Raw genomic sequence first — 16,878 nt, 5'->3', positions numbered from 1 at the left:
GGCGGTCCTCCAAGCAGGTGTGCCATCGGGCAGCTGCAGCTAGACCCCAAGAGCATCCGGCCCTCCCTGTTGCTGTGCTGTTGAGAAAGACCAGGGCTCTTTGTGCTCCAGAGTCACATGTCACCAGTGCCCAGGGATGCAGAAGCTAGGGAGACGGACACTCAGTCCCTCTCCTTGCATCTCAGCTTAGGTGGAGTGGCACTGGGGCCTCTGGATGCTGGAGAAGCTCATGGCGTCTGTGTCTGGTGGTGTGGCTAACTGTTTTGGTGATAATGAAAGAGATTTAGATCTCAAAGTTACCAGCGAGGACATTAGGGCTGGGAATTCGGGGGACAGAGGCTGCTCTTCCGTGGAGATGGCTTTTGGCTCCTGGCGGATGTGGTCTCCGGTGGAATGGGCCCGGTGGATGTGGACGGTGGTGAGCAGCAGCCGGGCTCCCGGGCCACCGGCCCTTCGAGGAGGCTCTGGAGAGAGGCAAGTTGGCTTCGTGCGTCTTGTCAGTGTTGCCCGGATGCTGGGGGCAGGGTGGGGAAGCCAGTTCCCAGAGTCCACCCCGGCCACCAGGGTGATCCAGGCTCTCCTTCCTCTTGGCTGCTGCGTGGTGTGACCTCCTGTGTCCTCGTATTTGTAAACAGACTCTGCAGAATCGCACGTTGCCTAGATCTGTCGCCGTCCCTGTGGGGATGGGTCTTAAATTCTCCTCTTGGACAAAAGCTTAGTCCTTTAATATTAATGTGTGTGTGTGTTAAAACGTCAGTTTCCCTGTTGTGTTTGCATGAATTATAAGTATTTACTCATGAAACTCGATACTGTGCTGGCTCCGGCCCGGTGGAGCCCATCAAGAGCAGCCCTGGGGTTTGTTCATGTCTTTGGGTCCCTGGAGGACTTCATGGCCGGTTAGAGGAGTCAAGGTCCTTATGGGGGGTAGATGGGGGTGACCTCTGGCACCATGAGTCTCTCACAAGGGAACTCACCAAATGGCCCCTTTCTGTCCTCCTGGCAGATAGTGGAGGGATTGGTTTGGTTCCTGGTGCTCTCTGGCTGTTGGTCTTTAGAAGACGGTGGCCTGTACCTAGTCACTGGTCCTCTGACCCGGGAGAGGCCAGCAGTGTGCCTGCCCCACAGTGTTGGCCTACCTGGCTCAGCGGCACGGGTGCAGCCCAGTGTGTCTGTCACGGTGTGTTCCCCGTCACCTGCCCCATTACCGCCTACCAAGGCCATTCATGCCAACGTGCAGACCTCAGAGCCCACCCTCTTGGTAGCTAACCGCCTTGTTGCAAATGAACCCATTGGTGTTCGGGTTTATTTATCATATCCTGAGGTGGGAACTGGCCCGCTGCTGACGCCTCCACGCTGACCGTCCACGTAGCTGTGGTGGGGCGCCTGTCCACGGGCAGCTGGAGCCAGTGTACTGCTGCCCTCTGGCCCAGGCAGCATGCGGGGCAGTGACCTGGGGAGCCTCATCTTCTGGCTTAAGATGGAGCACCTGTGGAAGCAGGTGAGGGAGCAGGGCGTCTGCTGGGCTGTCTTAGCCCAGGGCAAGGCTTTGGCCATTGGCTGCCCATGCGACAGACAGTAGCTTCTCGGGGCGGACTTTTGGTCCACATCTCCAGGTGGAGAACCTTTCTTGTCCTGCAGGGCCCACAAGAACCGTGTCCACACCCCCGGGCTCCCAGGCAGGGCTTTGTGGCTTGGCCTGGGGCCCGTCCTTGCTGGCTCTCTGGCTCCCACTCACTCCTAGAGGCCCATTCACTGTCCTTGGTGTGGGCTCTGGGTGCTGTGAACAAGCGTGGCATGTACAGCCCCGTGGAGGAAAGAGAGGACACGATTATTAGCAAGTGAATGAATCTCTGCTGACAGTTTATGAGGGGCGCGGGGAAGGAGGGAGAGGGGCACGGACACCTAACTCCATGGGGTGGGAATTTAGGTGACAGGAACCACCCTGTCCAACACGCACACTGCCCTGGGTCTGAATGGACGCCGAGGAGTGGGTACCAGAGTTCCTCCGGAGAGTCTGCCGTGGGCGAATTTCCCCTGAGGTGACAAGTATGTGATCTGAGTAGAGCCGAGTTCAAGAATAAGGGGTTTGGTCCTAATCAAGTCCTCACTTTCTCACCTCTGTCCCCAGGTGGTTGAATTGAGGGCCCTCCTCTAGCTGCCCCGTGGCTGGTGCTGTGTTGGAGCGCAACGTGCAGAATTGCCCTTGGCCCCGTCTCACCTGTGTCTCTCCTCTCTCCTTCAGGAGTTCTGACTCTGAAGAAGCATTTGAGACCCCGGAGTCAACGACCCCTGTCAAAGCTCCACCAGCCCCACCTCCGCCACCCCCTGAAGTCATCCCAGAGCCTGAGGTCAGCGCACCACCAGCCCCGGAAGAACCAGGTAACGCAGGGCCAGGGCCCCTGGGAGACGGGCGGTGACTCCTGGCGGTGCACGCTGGAGGCAGATGCCCACCCCAGCACAGAGGGAGCAAGACCCTCAGACTAGTCACAGCCCGCAGCACTGGGCCTTGACTCTGGGCCGTGTCCTGTGTTTTGCAGGGTTGTCGTCAAGGCTGGGGTGAGCGCCTATAGGGGATCGGACTGGATTGGGCTGGGTGTGCTTTGCGCTGGGAGCTTGTTACCCAGAGACTCAGATGGTGTGGAGCTGGAGCAGCTGGGTCCTGGAACTTTCCAGCAGAATGTTGAATTCTGCTTTTTGACCCCGTGCTCCTGTGAGAGTGTCAGGCTCTGTCCAGCTGATGTGACTCTGCACTTGTGTTCCAAGCACAGAGCCCCCGTGGGCTGGGGAGTAAGAGGAGAGAATCCGCCCATGCTGGCCGGAGCCTCACCACCCTGGGGCTACCTGATTTTTCTTGCTTCTCCACACCCACCCTCCCCTGCTGTGAGTGGCAACACCTGTAGATTCTGTTTAGACGTGGGGATTGCTGAGGATGGAACAGAGCCTGCCCCACCTCTTGCTGCCCCATGGCTGGTGCTGTGTGCTTCCCCGGTTTCTCCAGTGGGGATGAAGAGACACCCTTCTTAGAAAGCTTAAGAGAGTCCTGGAAGGAGACGCAGCCTGCCTGAAATGGCCCCACGGGCGGGTCAAGGCCAGGTGGTGCTGTGCTAGGGCCTGGATGGCTCAGGGTCCCACACTGTAGGACCCACTCTGACCCTCCCCGGTCCCAGCCCTCCCCGCCTAACAAGCATGGGGAGCTGACTGCCTCCAGACCTCGTCAGCCTCCCACAGCCACCGGAGGTCCACCCCAGCCCCAGTCCTAGCCATCTTCCCCTCCAGCCTGCAGAGGAACTGGGCTGAGGCTGGGACCTGCAGGCTGGGTGTGCACAGCCTGGCTCAAGGCAGCCAGGAAGGACGGAGCTGGCAGTGGACAGAGGGTCAGGGTGAGGCTGGGCCTCCATTTGTGCTTCTGCCTGGGTCAGGAGTCAGCCGGGCTGTACAATAGAATAATATTTTGACCTTGATGTTGATTTTAGAAAGTGAAAGTTGGAATTGATTTTATCTGCCTGGGTGTAAGAAGGCCAGTGATTGAAAAGGGATAAGGCCAGGGCTTTGGCCCTGACAGGTGGGCTTCCCCGGGGCAGAGGAAGATGGGAGAGGCCGTTTCCACGAGAGCAGAGCCTTGGCTGGGGTGGGACCCGTTGTTTTCATGTCCCCCGTCTTCAGCATCTCCTCAGCCAGCAGCAGAGTCGGGGCTCTGCCGAGTCAGGACGGAGGCTGGGCTCCGAGAGCGTGAGGATTGGTACTTATCTGACTGAGGTGGGGAAGTCCAGGGGGCTGCTTGCAGTTCCCAGAGAGCCATTTGCTTCCCTTCCTTTATTATTTTATATAATCATGTAAAAATGTATTTCCCGTACGGTTTTTACAAACTGCCCAGTTTTTGATAAGTGCCCGAATGACCAACTCCTTGTGAACCCTGGGTCAAGCACATGATTAAGGCCCCTGAGGGGCAAGGTCATTTCGTGACCGTGGGCTCGTCTTCTGTTGTCCGATTCCCTGCTTGCTCTCAGGAACAGTTTTCCACTTCTTTTTGTTGCTGTTCTTCCTTGTGCCAAAGCCGAGAACAATCTCCATTCTTAAAAACACACACACACGCCACACGCACCTCTTCCTTAGGTGGCGGTTATCAGAGTGAACATGATGAGGCTTACGGGAGGGCCCTCGGGGGGAGGGGCTGGGGATGTGGATTGCCACCGAGTCACAGTCCTCAGAGCCTTTGATTACACCCCTGGAGTGGAGCAGGGAGAATGGAGACTTTCCGCCCGTCCTGAGAACTGCAGGGAGGCTGAGAGGAGGATGCTGCGAGGAGCGGAAGGTTAGACTCCCACTGCCCCACGTCCCCCCTGCTTGGGCTGCACAAAGGCCCATTTGATTTGCCGCCCTTGTGAGGCCCGCCCCCAGAAGTGGCATCCCCTCATCCATTCTGCAGACCCGCATGGGGCATGGCAGAGGCGTGAGAAGTGCCTGTGCTGTGGCGTGGGGGACTGTGGGGGCTGTGGGGGGCCCTAAAGAAAGGCTGGTCCTGGGAACCATGGGAAAGAATGGGCAGGAGAGGAAGAGCTATTGTTTGGCTTTCCTCCTCAGCGGCTGGAATGTTACCAAAGTTGCCCGAGGAACCTCGTGAAATAACAGACCAGACCTTTGGCTGTGGACGCAGCGGGGTTTGCCCTTGCCTTTGCCCCTGACTGGGGTGGGGCAGGACTCTTGGAGCCCAGCTTCCTTATCTGTAAATGAGGAGGGCCACCTGCAGGGCCTCTGATCCCCTCTGACCTGGGAGTCCTGTGAATGGAATGCTGGGCTATTGTACAGTGGCTGTGTGATCAGAACTCAGATCTGGCCACTGGGGACACAGTGAAATATCACACGATGCATAACTTTTCCCACTTAAGCCTCTGCCCTGTGTTGGGCCTGGGCTTGGACTTTTGAGTGTGTCATCTCCCATCCAGGTGAGAGAATTCTCCCTCACGCATTCGACACCCCTTTCCCAGGATGACTCCTTGCGCTGGAAAGCAGGCTGCTGTCCACGTGGCGCTGTGGGCAGCTGCACTCAGCCCCTGACCTGCTGCTGGCTCTGCGGAGGTGCTGGGAGCATGGCCACTGTGGTCGCTGATGCCCAGACGGCTGCACGTGCAGCTCTGTGAGACAGCCCGTGCTGCGAGCTGCAGCCTGGGCCGCACCAAGGCAGAGGGCAGGGCACAGGACTGTCAGGGACAGCAAGTAGACAGTCAGCAGGGCGCGTAGCAGGGGGTGGAGGCGGCGAGGAGGGTTCAGTTGAACATTGTCCTCCACCCGGGACAAAGCTTGTATATTCATTCTTTTTTTTTTTTTTTTTAATATTTATTTTTTAGTTCTCAGCGGACACAACATCTTTGTTGGATTGTGGTGCTGGGGATCGAACCCGGGCTGCACGCATGCCAGGCGAGCGCGCTACCGCTTGAGCCACATCCCCAGCCCCTGTATATTCATTCTTGCTGGGAGATTGCCCAGCCTGGGGAAGGCCCTGTTGGGGTCTTGGAGGCGACTAGAGCCACCCTGCACCCTGAGTGCCTTCAGCTTTCCTCTCTCCCCAAAAAGTGGTGGCCCACAGGGCTCCAGCTGTGGACTGCTGCTGTCATCTTGGCTCAGGAAGGTTCCCAGTGCCAGGCCTGGCGGCAGAGTTCCCGGTGGCTTGCGTTTTCACTGTGCCCTCCACAGAGGACCCTGTTCCCTGTGTGCTGTCACTGGAGCAATCCGTGTGGGTACTCACCCAGGAGACAGGTGGCCTTCTGGGCCGGGCATCCCAGAAACCAGAGAGGTGAGAGCCCGTCCCAGCCTTGGCAGGGTACAGGGAGCAGCGTCGCTGAGGCATGTGCAGGATTTGGGGGCTGTGCCTGTCACTTCCTGGCCCTTGCTGTGCCCTGAAACGAGTACTTAGGTGGCTCCCCGACGTCGTCCTCATAAGAATGTCTCGTTTACAGCCGAGGCTTGGAGGGGACAGCAGCATGCCCCAGGTTGGCATTGCCCTGGTCTGTTCTGGCAGTTGTAATCACCACCCAAGGACCTCACCTCCTGATACGGTCACCTTGGGAGTGAGAATCGGTATGGGGATTTCTGGAGGACGCAGATGCAGGCCATAGGGTGCAGCAAGGGGGGGCAGGGCTTTTGAGACCAGGGGCTCCCCAAGCACTCAGGCACCCCTTGGCTGGCTGCTCCCCTCTTGGCTGTGTCCCATGTGCCCAGGTCTCTGGAACAAGGAGGCTGCAGGGGGCCCTGAAGCACAGCCCATCCTGAGGACCCCCGGGTAAGGGGGTGTGGTTGTGTCAGCTGCAGGTGGTGGGTGTTAGCCAGGCAGAGCACTAGTGCCTGGGCCACTTACTGCCCCCCTCTCCCCTTCCTGGGAATTCCCTCTCGTTTCCAAGTGCACCCACTTTTCCCTTACCTTGTGGGTCATGTGGCCCAGCCCGGAGTCCTGTTGGAGCCCCAACCCTCAACGTGACTGTATTTGGATGGAGATGGACCTTTCAGGAGGCACTGAGGTTAGCGGGTCAGAGGATGGGCCTCGATCCTGTAGCACTGGTGGCCCTGTGAGAAGAGAGGAAAGGCCGTGTGCGGACAGTGAGAAGCGCCTTCCTCAAGCTAAGGAGAGAGGCCTCTGGAGAGGCCAGATCCACTGACACCTTGATCTTGGCTCTCCAGCCTTCAGAACTGAGAGGAACGAACTTCTGTTGTTTAAGCCCCTAGTCTGTGCGAGTTGCTGTGGCAACCTGAGCTGAGTGACAGAGCTGAGAAACCCCAAGTGAGCTCTTTCACGGGATGAGCCTGGATACTAACTTTGTCCTCACGCTGAGTCAGAAATGTGGAGTTGCCGGGTATAGGTTTCCAGGGCAGGCTGTGCCCAGGTCTGCCCCAGCGACAGGACAGAGGGCATGTTGATGCGGATGGATTGGCCTGGGGTCTAGTCCTTCCTCACCTTTCCCTGCTTTGCCTATCAGTCACTGAGAGGCACCTTGGATTGTGAAATGAGTGGTCTTCATGCAGATGTGTATGGACATCGAAAAGTCCAGTGGGAACCCAGTGGACTCACACTTGCTTTGGAAAGATCAAGGCCTGCACGTGGCAATGGCCTCTCGCATTGCAGGGCTTCCCAGTCCTGTGACGAATGCCATGGAGCAGCTTGCTTGAGGACCACACACCAACAGAGCAGCTCTCAACCAGCTTTGCCCCCCAGGGGACATGGGGTGATGTCTGAACACGTTGCCAATGGTCTCCGCTGGAGTGGGACATGCTGCCGATGTCTACTGGGTCGAGGCAAGGGGTGCTGTACAGTGTGCCCAGTGAACACCCGGCCCCCAGGACAGAGATCTGAACAGCCCCAAATACCCATCATGCCCAGGGAAAGCAGTGCTAAGCAGGCTCAGGTCTCGGGGGGCCCATGGTGATTGGATTATGGGGTGTCGCTTCCACGCGGGAAGCTGTGTTAAGCAGGAGGAGCTCTTTCTTCTGGGGAAAGCAAATGAGCAGATGGGTAAGCGGCCTATCTGCTGATAGCAGCACGATTCAGGGAGAACTCCTGACTTCAGAAGGCTGCGGAGACCGAGCAGCAGTTTAGCAAAGGAGGGCTGGCACGGTGGCCTTGCTTGGAGATGACAGGCCCCTTCTCTCCCTGTTGAGGCCCATGTGGCACCCCTGCTCCTCCTCATCCTCTCTGGGCCTCTGCCCTCTGTACCCAGTATCCAGGGTCCTCCACAGGGCAGGACGACACCTGCTGATGGGAAGACGGGGTGCTCAAGGACACAAAGTCCCCCAGGAACAAGGAGGGGAGTTCATCTCAGAAAGAAGAGTGGCACCTGTTCTTTTGAGATGAGCAGGAAGCAGTGGGGTCAGGTGATGGTGGAGAAATCATTTGGTGGGAAGAGCTGAGCCCAGGCTCCGGTCAGGTGCTCCGTATTCAGGGTGTGCACTCCTAGCTGGGCCTGGGTGAGGAGAGAAGGGAAGGCCTGGGGCCTGGACCGGCTCATCATGGTTCCAGAAGGTGCTCTCAATCCAGGAGGCATTTGTTGAGTGCAAGACAGAGTGTGACGTGGAGGAGACGAGCTCCTGCTGGGGAGGCCTGTGTGCTAGTCTCCCCTGCCTGATGGGGCTCGGTGCAGCTCCAGGAGCGAGCCCTGCTTGTGAGCAAGGTTTGGTCCCTACCAGGGACAGCTCAGCCACCGGTGGAAGACACCTGTATGGGCCTTTCCCAGGCCTGTTTATTGGGGCAACGGGTAGGGCTGCCAGATTCGGCAAATAAAAGTGCAAGGGACCCAGTTAAACTTGAATCTCAGGTAATAAATGATTATGATGTAGATATCCTCTTACTAAACCTGTATTCATTCATCTGAAGTCAAATTTAGCCCGGCATCCTGACTTTAGGGGCAGTTTTCCCACGGGGATAGGGACCGGCCACAGATGGCTCAGGGTCCGCCTCGTCGGAAGAGACCCACTGGAGCCTGCCCCTGTGCCCAAAGCAGCCTGTCATCTGGACTCAGAGGGACACGGTACTGTAAGGGAAGCACACTTGGGCAACACCGCATGTCACATTTGTACCAACTTTTCCTGTCCCTTGTTCTGCATGCTCCCTGTACTGAGGACTTTACAACATGGGCCCTCTCGTCCAGTGACACGTTTTTAATTTTCTGGAAGACCATTTCCTAGCATCCTTTGATGCTCAGACATCTGGGAGCCCAGAAATGCATGAGAATGTCCCTGGTGCAAGCAGAGCCCAGAGTAGCCAAGCTGAGGCCAGGGCTGGCCGGATCCCCAGGGAGCGGCAGGGCGGAGAGGTCACGGAGCACCATGTGGCCAACAATTGGTATATCTACAGCCTCCTTGGCCAGCAGGAGAGGGAAACCATGAAGAGAAGAGAATGAACAGCTAGGTGGCAAGGCCAAGGACGGGCAGGAGGGATTGCTCAGAGAGGTTCCAGGTGATATCTGGAGGGGCAGGTGGCAAAGGGCAAGCTCAGTCCTGCTTCCATCCCCTGGGGTCCTCCACGTAAAAGCCGTGGCTCTTCCTCTCGTGGTTCTGAGTCGTCAGGAGCAGGTTGCCCATGAGCTAGCTAACGCAGAAGGCTGACTACGCTGCGCTGCCTGTTCTCCTGTCCTGCTCCTCTCCCGTTGTCCAACCACACTGGCCTCTTGTCCCGTTCCTCCAACAGACCAAGGGTGCTCCTGCCCCCCAGACCCCTTCTGCCGAGGATGCTTCTTCCTCAGACATCCTCCTGGTTGTGAAGGACCACGGGTCTGGTCTTTGGTCAAAGGGACTTTGCCTAATGATCTTACCTAAAGTGGTGATCCCTTTCCCTGCCCTGGTTTTCTCCCAGCACACTGCACCGTCTGACAGTCTGGGTTATTATTTAGTTGTTTCCTCACCGTCTTCCTCTTGAAGGCTGCAGCTTCCAGGAAGAAAAGGATCACATCTACTTTGTCCATTTCCCTTTTGAGTCCTCAGCACGGTGCCTGGTCCCATCCCAATCAGGCACTTGGTAAATGCATTTGAGGGAACTGAGGTTAACCTGCCCAGGGTCTGGCGCTAGTCACCCATGGATGGGGTCTGTCACCCTCTGTCTGGAGGGCAGCCGTCTGGCACGAGGTGAGGCATGCTCTGACAGGTCTGTCTCCATTTCCCCAGGATGTGGCTCTGAGACGGTCACCGTCCCTGATGGCCCACGCAGCGACTCCGTGGAAGGCAGCCCCTTCCGCCCTCCACACTCCTCCTCTGCCGTCTTCGATGAAGACAAGCCGATAGCCAGCAGCGGGACTTACAACTTAGACTTTGACAGCATCGAGCTGGTGGATAACCTCCAGAGCTTGGAGCCTCGGCCCTCGGACTGTAAGAGCCAAGAGTGCAAGGCCAGCGCGCGGAGGAAGTCCACCGAGTCCGTGCCCCCCGCCAAGTCCACGCTGTCCCGCTCCCTGAGCCTGCAGGCCGCTGACTTTGATGGTGCTTCCTGCTCAGGCAGCCCCGAGGCCGCGGCCCTCGCCCCGGACGCAGGCAGCACAGGCTCGTGCAGTGCTTCCAGTACCCTCAAGCGAACTAAAAAACCCAGGCCGCCGTCCCTGAAAAAGAAGCAGAGCACCAAGAAGCCCACAGAAACCCCCCCAGTGAGGGAGACCCAGCAGGAGCCAGCGGAGGAGAGTCCCGTCTCCAACGAGGAGTATCTGGCGTCGGAGACCAAGACGGAGCCGGCCGCGGCAGAGGGCTCAGGGTCCGCCTCGTCGGAAGAGACGCCCCCGGAGCCTGCCGCTGCGCCCAAAGCCGCCTGTCCTCTGGACCCAGAGTGTGCCGAGGGCGCCAGCCCCTTGGCTTCTGGAGGTGGCAGGGTGCAGAACTCGCCTCCTGTTGGGAGGAAGACGTTGCCTCTTACCACGGCCCCCGAGGCCGCGGAGGAGACCCCGTCGGATAGTGGGGGGCAAGAGGACTCCCCGGCCAGAGGGCTCTCAGTGAGGCTGGAGTTTGACTATTCTGAGGATAAGGGTGGTTGGGACAGCCAGCAGGAAAACCCCCCTCCTACCAAAAAGATAGGCAAAAAGCCAGTTGCCAAAATGCCCCTAAGGAGGCCAAAGATGAAAAAGACGCCCGAGAAGCTCGACAACACTCCTGCCTCACCTCCCAGGTCCCCCGCTGAGCCCAATGACATCCCTGTGGCTAAAGGTACCTACACCTTTGACATTGACAAGTGGGATGACCCCAATTTTAACCCCTTTTCTTCCACCTCAAAAATGCAGGAGTCTCCCAAACTGCCCCAACAGTCATATAACTTTGACCCAGACGCCTGTGACGAGTCCATTGATCCCTTTAAGACATCCTCTAAGACCCCCAGCTCACCTTCTAAATCCCCAGCCTCCTTTGAGATCCCAGCCAGTGCCATCGAAGCCAATGGAATGGATGGGGACGGGCTGAACAAGCCCGCCAAGAAGAAGAAGACGCCCCTAAAGACGTAAGTTCAGGGGTGGAGGTGGTGAGCACCGGAGGCAGGGAGGGGTAGTGCCGTGACCCTCAGTCCTGGGTAACCCTCAGCTGCCCTGACCTCGCCCTGCTTGCCACCGTGGGGCATTGCCCCCCCACAGAGCCCTGTGGGGTCAGGAGTCCTGGATCTTTCATGTGATTAAGTCAGTGATCTCAAGCGGCCTCTAGCAGAAGACCTGACCTTCCACTCTAGGCAGTCGCAGGAGACCTGACCCCTCCTTGTTGGTGACCGGGACCCTTTTGCCTGTTGAGCGTGTGTATGGCCTTCTGAGGGAAAGCCAGGAGCTGTGCCCTGTAAAACACTGTTCAGATGTAGAGTATCTGTTTCTTCCTGTCACGAGGCCAGCCCAGAACCCAACACGGTGGGTGGTGGGCTCCAGGAGGTGGAGGGGAGTGTAGCCTGGGCCGCTCCCGACACCTGACCAGCCAGGCTGTAAGTCCAAAAGAGACCAGAGAAACCTGCAAAGGGCAGGGAGACCCTGCCGCCTCCAGGGAGCCGCTAATAACGGAGTCTTGTCCAACGTGGCCGAGTGCATGGCCCTGGAGTCCCGTGTGGCTGCGCTCCAGCGTTCATTCCAAGCCCCGGCTCCAGCTTGGCTGGCTACAGGCCATTCTAGGGCTCGGGGCCACATGCAGTGTGTTGGCTGCTGAGCCTCTGCTGTTGTGCTGGGAGGCATCATCTATAATTTATCGAGACTCCAGAGACCAGTCTCCCAGGGGCAGCGCAAAAGAACAGGTAGCAGTCCCTCCGGGTCTGCTTGGGATGAGCTGGACAGGGTGACCCACTTACCTCCGTTCTGGGCTCCCTGATGCATTGAGCATCTGACCGCTGGGGCCTCCTGAGAAGAGGTTCTGCGTAGCCGGCTTTGGCCTTGTACCACCCCACTGCCTGGTGGGGGCTGGGAGGTCATTCTGGCCAAAGCTGTGGATTTTTCTTAGGTCATCTCTTCCATCAGCCTCTTCCTAAATGGGCCACGGGACCCATGCTGGAATAGGAATCTGAAATGCTTACTCCAAAGCATGGCCTTTAGAATAGGAGTGAACTTGTAGCCACATTCTCTGACAGCCTGGTTACGTTCCATCCCCAGCCACTTTGTCCTTTGAGCATTGAAGCTAATAGGCCTGGAAGCCGAGCCCACATCTTGTGGTCTCACCCCTCCCTGGTGGATGGGGTGTTGGCTTGGAAGCTCCTACCCCAGGGTGACAAGGGAATCAGGACAGGGCCCTGTGCGTGATCCGAACCTAGGGAGGTAGCGGTTCCCCGGGGCCCCTTGGCAAAAAGCTGGCAGAATCTGCAGAGGGTGACGGTGGCATCCCAGCCCACCAGGAACGGTTGTCTGCAGATCTATCCTTTTGTCAGTTGCTCTGTCTGTCTCTCTCTTCTTTGTCTTCTGGTCTTAGGATGGTTGAAGATGTGATGTCTGTGTGTTCTCTGTTGTAAGTAATTTAACGCAATCCGCCTCTTTCGCCCCCTGTGCTTGGCCCTCCTTTGTTTCTGCTTGCGACCCCTCTTGAGTTCCTCTCCGTGCCACTGCGGATGTGTTTCTGGGGTGGGCCCCGGGAATGACAGGGCACAGGGCTCCCCGGCAGCAGAGGTTTTTCTGTATCATAGTGATTAGCATAGGGAGACTGCTTGGCTGTGAAATGTGATTATCCAACATATGCCTGCTTGTTGGGAATGGAATTTTCTCTCTCCCTGCATACTGGATGCCTTCATCTGAAACCCATACTTTTTTTTTTTTTTTTAACTCCTCATCTCATTCTTTGATTTAAATTGGGCTGGCAGGCGATGGCTTTCGATAGCGCTGCGGCTTTATGCTCACTGTTCACTCAAAGCTTAGGCAGAGACTGTCCTCGCCAATATGCGAAGCATAACTGTTTGGATCATTCCAAATTCAGGCCTCCAGGAGCCCCCTGAAATGTGAGGCCAGCTCAGAGTGAACCCCACAGCTGAAAGCCATCGCCAGGCTGCCCTGAGCCATGCCCTGGGTCACTTAGTTCCCCAGCCAGGTATCAGCACGCCTCATCTGCCATCCGTGAGTCAAGCATCAGTGCAACTGACCACCTGTGTGCCCCTGCTGCTCCCCACCCCACCCCCACCAGGGGGATCCTGTGAGCAGTGTCCAGGGCTCCAAAGCCAATGGCTTCTCCCTGACCTTACAAGCGAAGCAGGCTGGACCCGAGATCTGGCAGCCCCAGAGTAGAGTGGGAGTCTCTTCGGCTCTTTTTAGTATTTCTGAGCGCTATAGCAATTTCAGGATGCAGTTGTATACGCATGAATAAATACATGCCTTGAGCGGTGATTCTACTGCTTTCACGGCAAATGCCATAAATCTGTAAGTAACTATTGGAAGTATTTTCCCTCCATTATTAAATGCCATTGTGGGAGCATTTTATTTGTGAGAACATGAGAAAGGAAATTGGGTGACAGACTTTCCTGTCCACCTGTTAACACAGAAGGCGGGGGAAGGTTATGGAATCTAAGGTGAGAGGCACCCCTTCCCCCACCAAAACCCTTGCTTTGCTGGAATGGTCCTGAGACCAGTCTGCAGGGTGGAGAGGGCCTCCACTCTGACCATGAAATGACCCCTGGCTATCTGTTGGACCTGATGGTACTTTTTGTGCTAAAAGTGTTCCCGTCCTCCTGGGGGTCTGCCTCCTTGACCCTTCCAGAGTCTGAGCCTATCTCCCCCTTGGAAAGGGGAAGGAATGGGAAAAGAGTCATGAACCACATCTGTCAACCGTGGTTAGAAGAAAACATTAAAAATCATCTGACCCCTGGCCCTGCCTTTGCCCCGGAGCACAGGAGTCCTTTCAGCTTAAAATCCCCGTGCATGGGAAGGATGCTGCACGTTCTTCCTGAGGACCCAGGGCTTTGTGTCCCTGCGTGGGCCCCTGTGGCCGTTCATTCATTGCTGTGTGGCCTTGCCCATGTGAAAACTGGATCCCGCTCATTAGTGTCCCTGGCCTAGGGCCCCTCCTCCAACCTTAGTTGGCTCAGACATTCCTGGAAGAATCCAGATGAATTAATCTGCTCACCCAAAATTTGCTTTGTAAAATAGGAACATTTAGTTAAATTTAGCTTCATTTTCTGGGTCAGATACTCCAAAATGGCATCTCTTTAAAGAATTGCAGCTTGATGGATCTTTCCCTTGGGGGTAAAAATAATATCTGTTAAGAAGTCACCGAATTATCAGCATGGATGTCATGGGCTGTGCTGGAGTGGGCCAAGGGAGGGTGGCTTCGGCCTGCTCGGAGTTGCTTGGGACGCTCTGTAGCTCTGTTTGTTGACATTGTCCATTCTGTTTCCAGTGACACATTTAGGGTGAAAAAGTCGCCAAAACGATGTCCTCTCTCTGATCCACCCTCTCAGGTACGATGCTCCTTTGATCCCCATGACTCGACTGCTCACTGTGGGCTGAGGTGGGGGGTTCACACGGCAAAGATCAGAGCGTGTCCCAAGACTAGGAAGAAGTTCAGGGAAAGCGATAGTTGGATTCTGTAGGCGGAACCCTTTTGGTCCCTTCTGCCCCGTTAACCTGCTGAGAACTAATGCACCTCTCAAGCCGGGAAGGTCTTCGAGGTCAAGGAATGCAGAGTAAGAAAACGAGACGCCGAGATGTCTGTCGGGAGCACTGAGCTGAGCCCCCAAAGGCAGCGGGGGAAGGATCCCTACAGATGTGGGGGCTGGCTCCTTCCTCAGCCCCTTCTTCCTTAGTGTTCCCCCACCAGAGACCCAGGGAGGTCATCCTCAAGCAGGTTTGCCTCGCCACGCCCAGTCCCCAAAAAGCAAACCTCCTGACCTTCCACATCCCAGTGAGCAAAAACCCCAGTCCTGGTGAGGATTGGGGCCGCGGGAGGCACCAGAAACCTGGCTTGGGCCTGGCATCCTGTTGCAACAGCTTAGCTCTCACTTCTGGATTCCCTCACCGCTCGGCTCACCCTCTTTTGCAGAATGGCAGTAAGACCCCTTTCTGTCCTCCCAGGATTGAGGATTGTTGGGAGATACTGACGATGTTGCTGTGCAGCCTGAAGCCCCCTAGGAGCTAACGCATCAGTGTAGAATAAAACCTGCAGAGTGGCTCGGATAACCAGGACACGGCATCCTGCGTGTGTGTGTGTGTGTGTGTGTGTGTGTGTGTGTTTAAATCCACGATCACTCCTTGAAGTAAACATCAGGGAGGGAGACAGTGGGGGAGCAGGGGGAGGGACTTGAGCAGGACCTGTTCTGGGTAAGGGGGCCCCATACTCAGGACAGGCACAGTTATAGACCAAGACAATGAATGAGAGAAGAGACGGCTTCGCTTTTCCTTGCAGGACCCGACTCCAGCTGCGACACCAGAGGCGCCACCAGTGATCTCCGCAGTGGTCCATGCCACGGATGAGGAGAAGCTGGCGGTCACCAATCAAAAGTGGACATGCATGACGGTGGACTTGGAGGCTGACAAACAGGACTTCCCACAACCCTCGGACCTGTCTACCTTTGTAAACGAGACCAAATTCAATTCGCCCACAGAGGGTAAGCAACTCAGTGGCCAGCCGGACCCCCACCCTGCCTTGGAGAATACTGCCTCTAGGGAGCAAAGGGCCAGGAAAGTCACTTCTCAACCAGGTAACCGTTGCTACTACCGTTGTGACCGCCTGCAGGCTCCTGTGCACTCGAAGCTAAGGCTGTGTTTTAAAACTTGATACCAGCTGTCCCCTGACCCCACAGTGCCTGCTGAGAACCAGCCTGCTGCCTCCTAATCCAAGTCCTGAGAGCCTGCCGAGCTTGCTCATTCTTGGCTTTGTGGCTTATGTCCCTTCTGTGACTTTGAAAAGCATTCGTCACAGCAAACCTTCAGTGTTGGTCAACCCACTTTGGGGTCTCTTGGTGCCATTATTGTTCATACCTACAGGATGGTCAGGCAGTGTGGCCACACTTTTTAATCGAGCCCCAAGCCACAGGTTCACCCCAGCCTTGCTCACGAGTGCTTGGCTCCTGTGAAGTGTCCCAGGCATTGGGCTTATCTCAGTATCATCCTGTGTGTGCAGTTTCTCTAACTCTTTGACTTGGAAAAACTCACATATCTTAAGTAAGCCCAGGCAGGCGGGGTGCAGACCGCACAGGTTGACTTCCCTACTTTCTTTCTTATGAGAGCCAGTGAGAGAGCCCTCCTCAGGAAGGAGGAGTCCACTTTCCCTGGCCAACGTCCTCAGTGTCCCCAGACCTCACACCCCTTTCCTCCTGTCACCTCCTCTGTGAGGCTGGCAAGCCTGGTCATGGTCAGCATTTCAGTTCTGGCTTTTATGATGGTTTGGGGTTTTATTTTCCAAGATCCTGATTTCTGGTAACTTTTGAGCCCAGTGCGTTACCACAGGAGGATCATACAGGAAAGCCCGACTCCATTTCTTAGCTGCTGTTAAGGAACCAACAGCTCCATTAAACAGCCTCCTCCTTGCCCATCTGGGTGGCGCAGTGACGGAGGAGCAGGGGCTTCTCCCTATAACTCCGGGTGCTTCTCTGGAGGCTTCTCTGTGGTCTGACCGCTCCCTGTGGGTTGCTTGGTGCCCGTGAGGTCTCCAGGCACTACCAGCGTGTGTTTGTGCTGAGGTCTAGTTTGTAATGGAATTGAGGGTGCTCATCCTCTCACCCCACAGAGCTGCCTTTCTCTGTTTGACAGTGGAAAGATGATCCAAATTATATGTATTTGGACTTTCTGGCCTTATTTTCTGCCAAGTAGAGCCTTTTGGTTAGGCGTAGTATTGGCCCTTGGCTTGGGGTGCAGGAAGCTTCTAAGTGACCCTCTGTTCAGACCTGACACCACAGGCCCTGGGGCCTGGCCTCAGCCTCCTTGTAGCTCGGTAGTGCTCTGCATCCACTCGTGAGCCACGAGCCTCACCTGAATGCGATCG

The 16,878-nt window shown here is 56.5% G+C and overlaps 1 protein-coding gene across 19 annotated transcripts in view; it reads left to right on the top strand.

Annotated features, from left to right (window-relative positions):
- The window catches only part of Tacc2 (transforming acidic coiled-coil containing protein 2), a 186,924-nt gene that overhangs the window by 142,597 nt on the left and 27,449 nt on the right, over positions 1-16,878 (top strand). For 11 of the 19 annotated variants that reach the window (XM_078018473.1, XM_078017265.1, XM_078019565.1 and 8 more), the window contains 4 exons: positions 2,243-2,379; positions 9,646-10,954; positions 14,296-14,356; positions 15,301-15,502. In XM_078018473.1, the coding sequence (XP_077874599.1) occupies positions 2,243-2,379; positions 9,646-10,954; positions 14,296-14,356; positions 15,301-15,502 (1,709 nt within the window). Of the gene's footprint in view, positions 1-2,242; positions 2,380-9,645; positions 10,955-12,384; positions 12,421-14,295; positions 14,357-15,300; positions 15,596-16,878 lie in introns of all 19 variants that reach the window. The other 8 variants (XM_078016276.1, XM_078018042.1, XM_078016882.1 and 5 more) reach the window with 3 other exon arrangements.

This window comes from Ictidomys tridecemlineatus, chromosome 1 (genome assembly GCF_052094955.1).
Source record: "Ictidomys tridecemlineatus isolate mIctTri1 chromosome 1, mIctTri1.hap1, whole genome shotgun sequence".
Classification (NCBI taxonomy): Eukaryota; Metazoa; Chordata; class Mammalia; order Rodentia; family Sciuridae; genus Ictidomys; species Ictidomys tridecemlineatus.
Note: the sequence above shows the minus strand (reverse complement) of the source record. Positions and strands in the feature narration are given on the sequence as shown.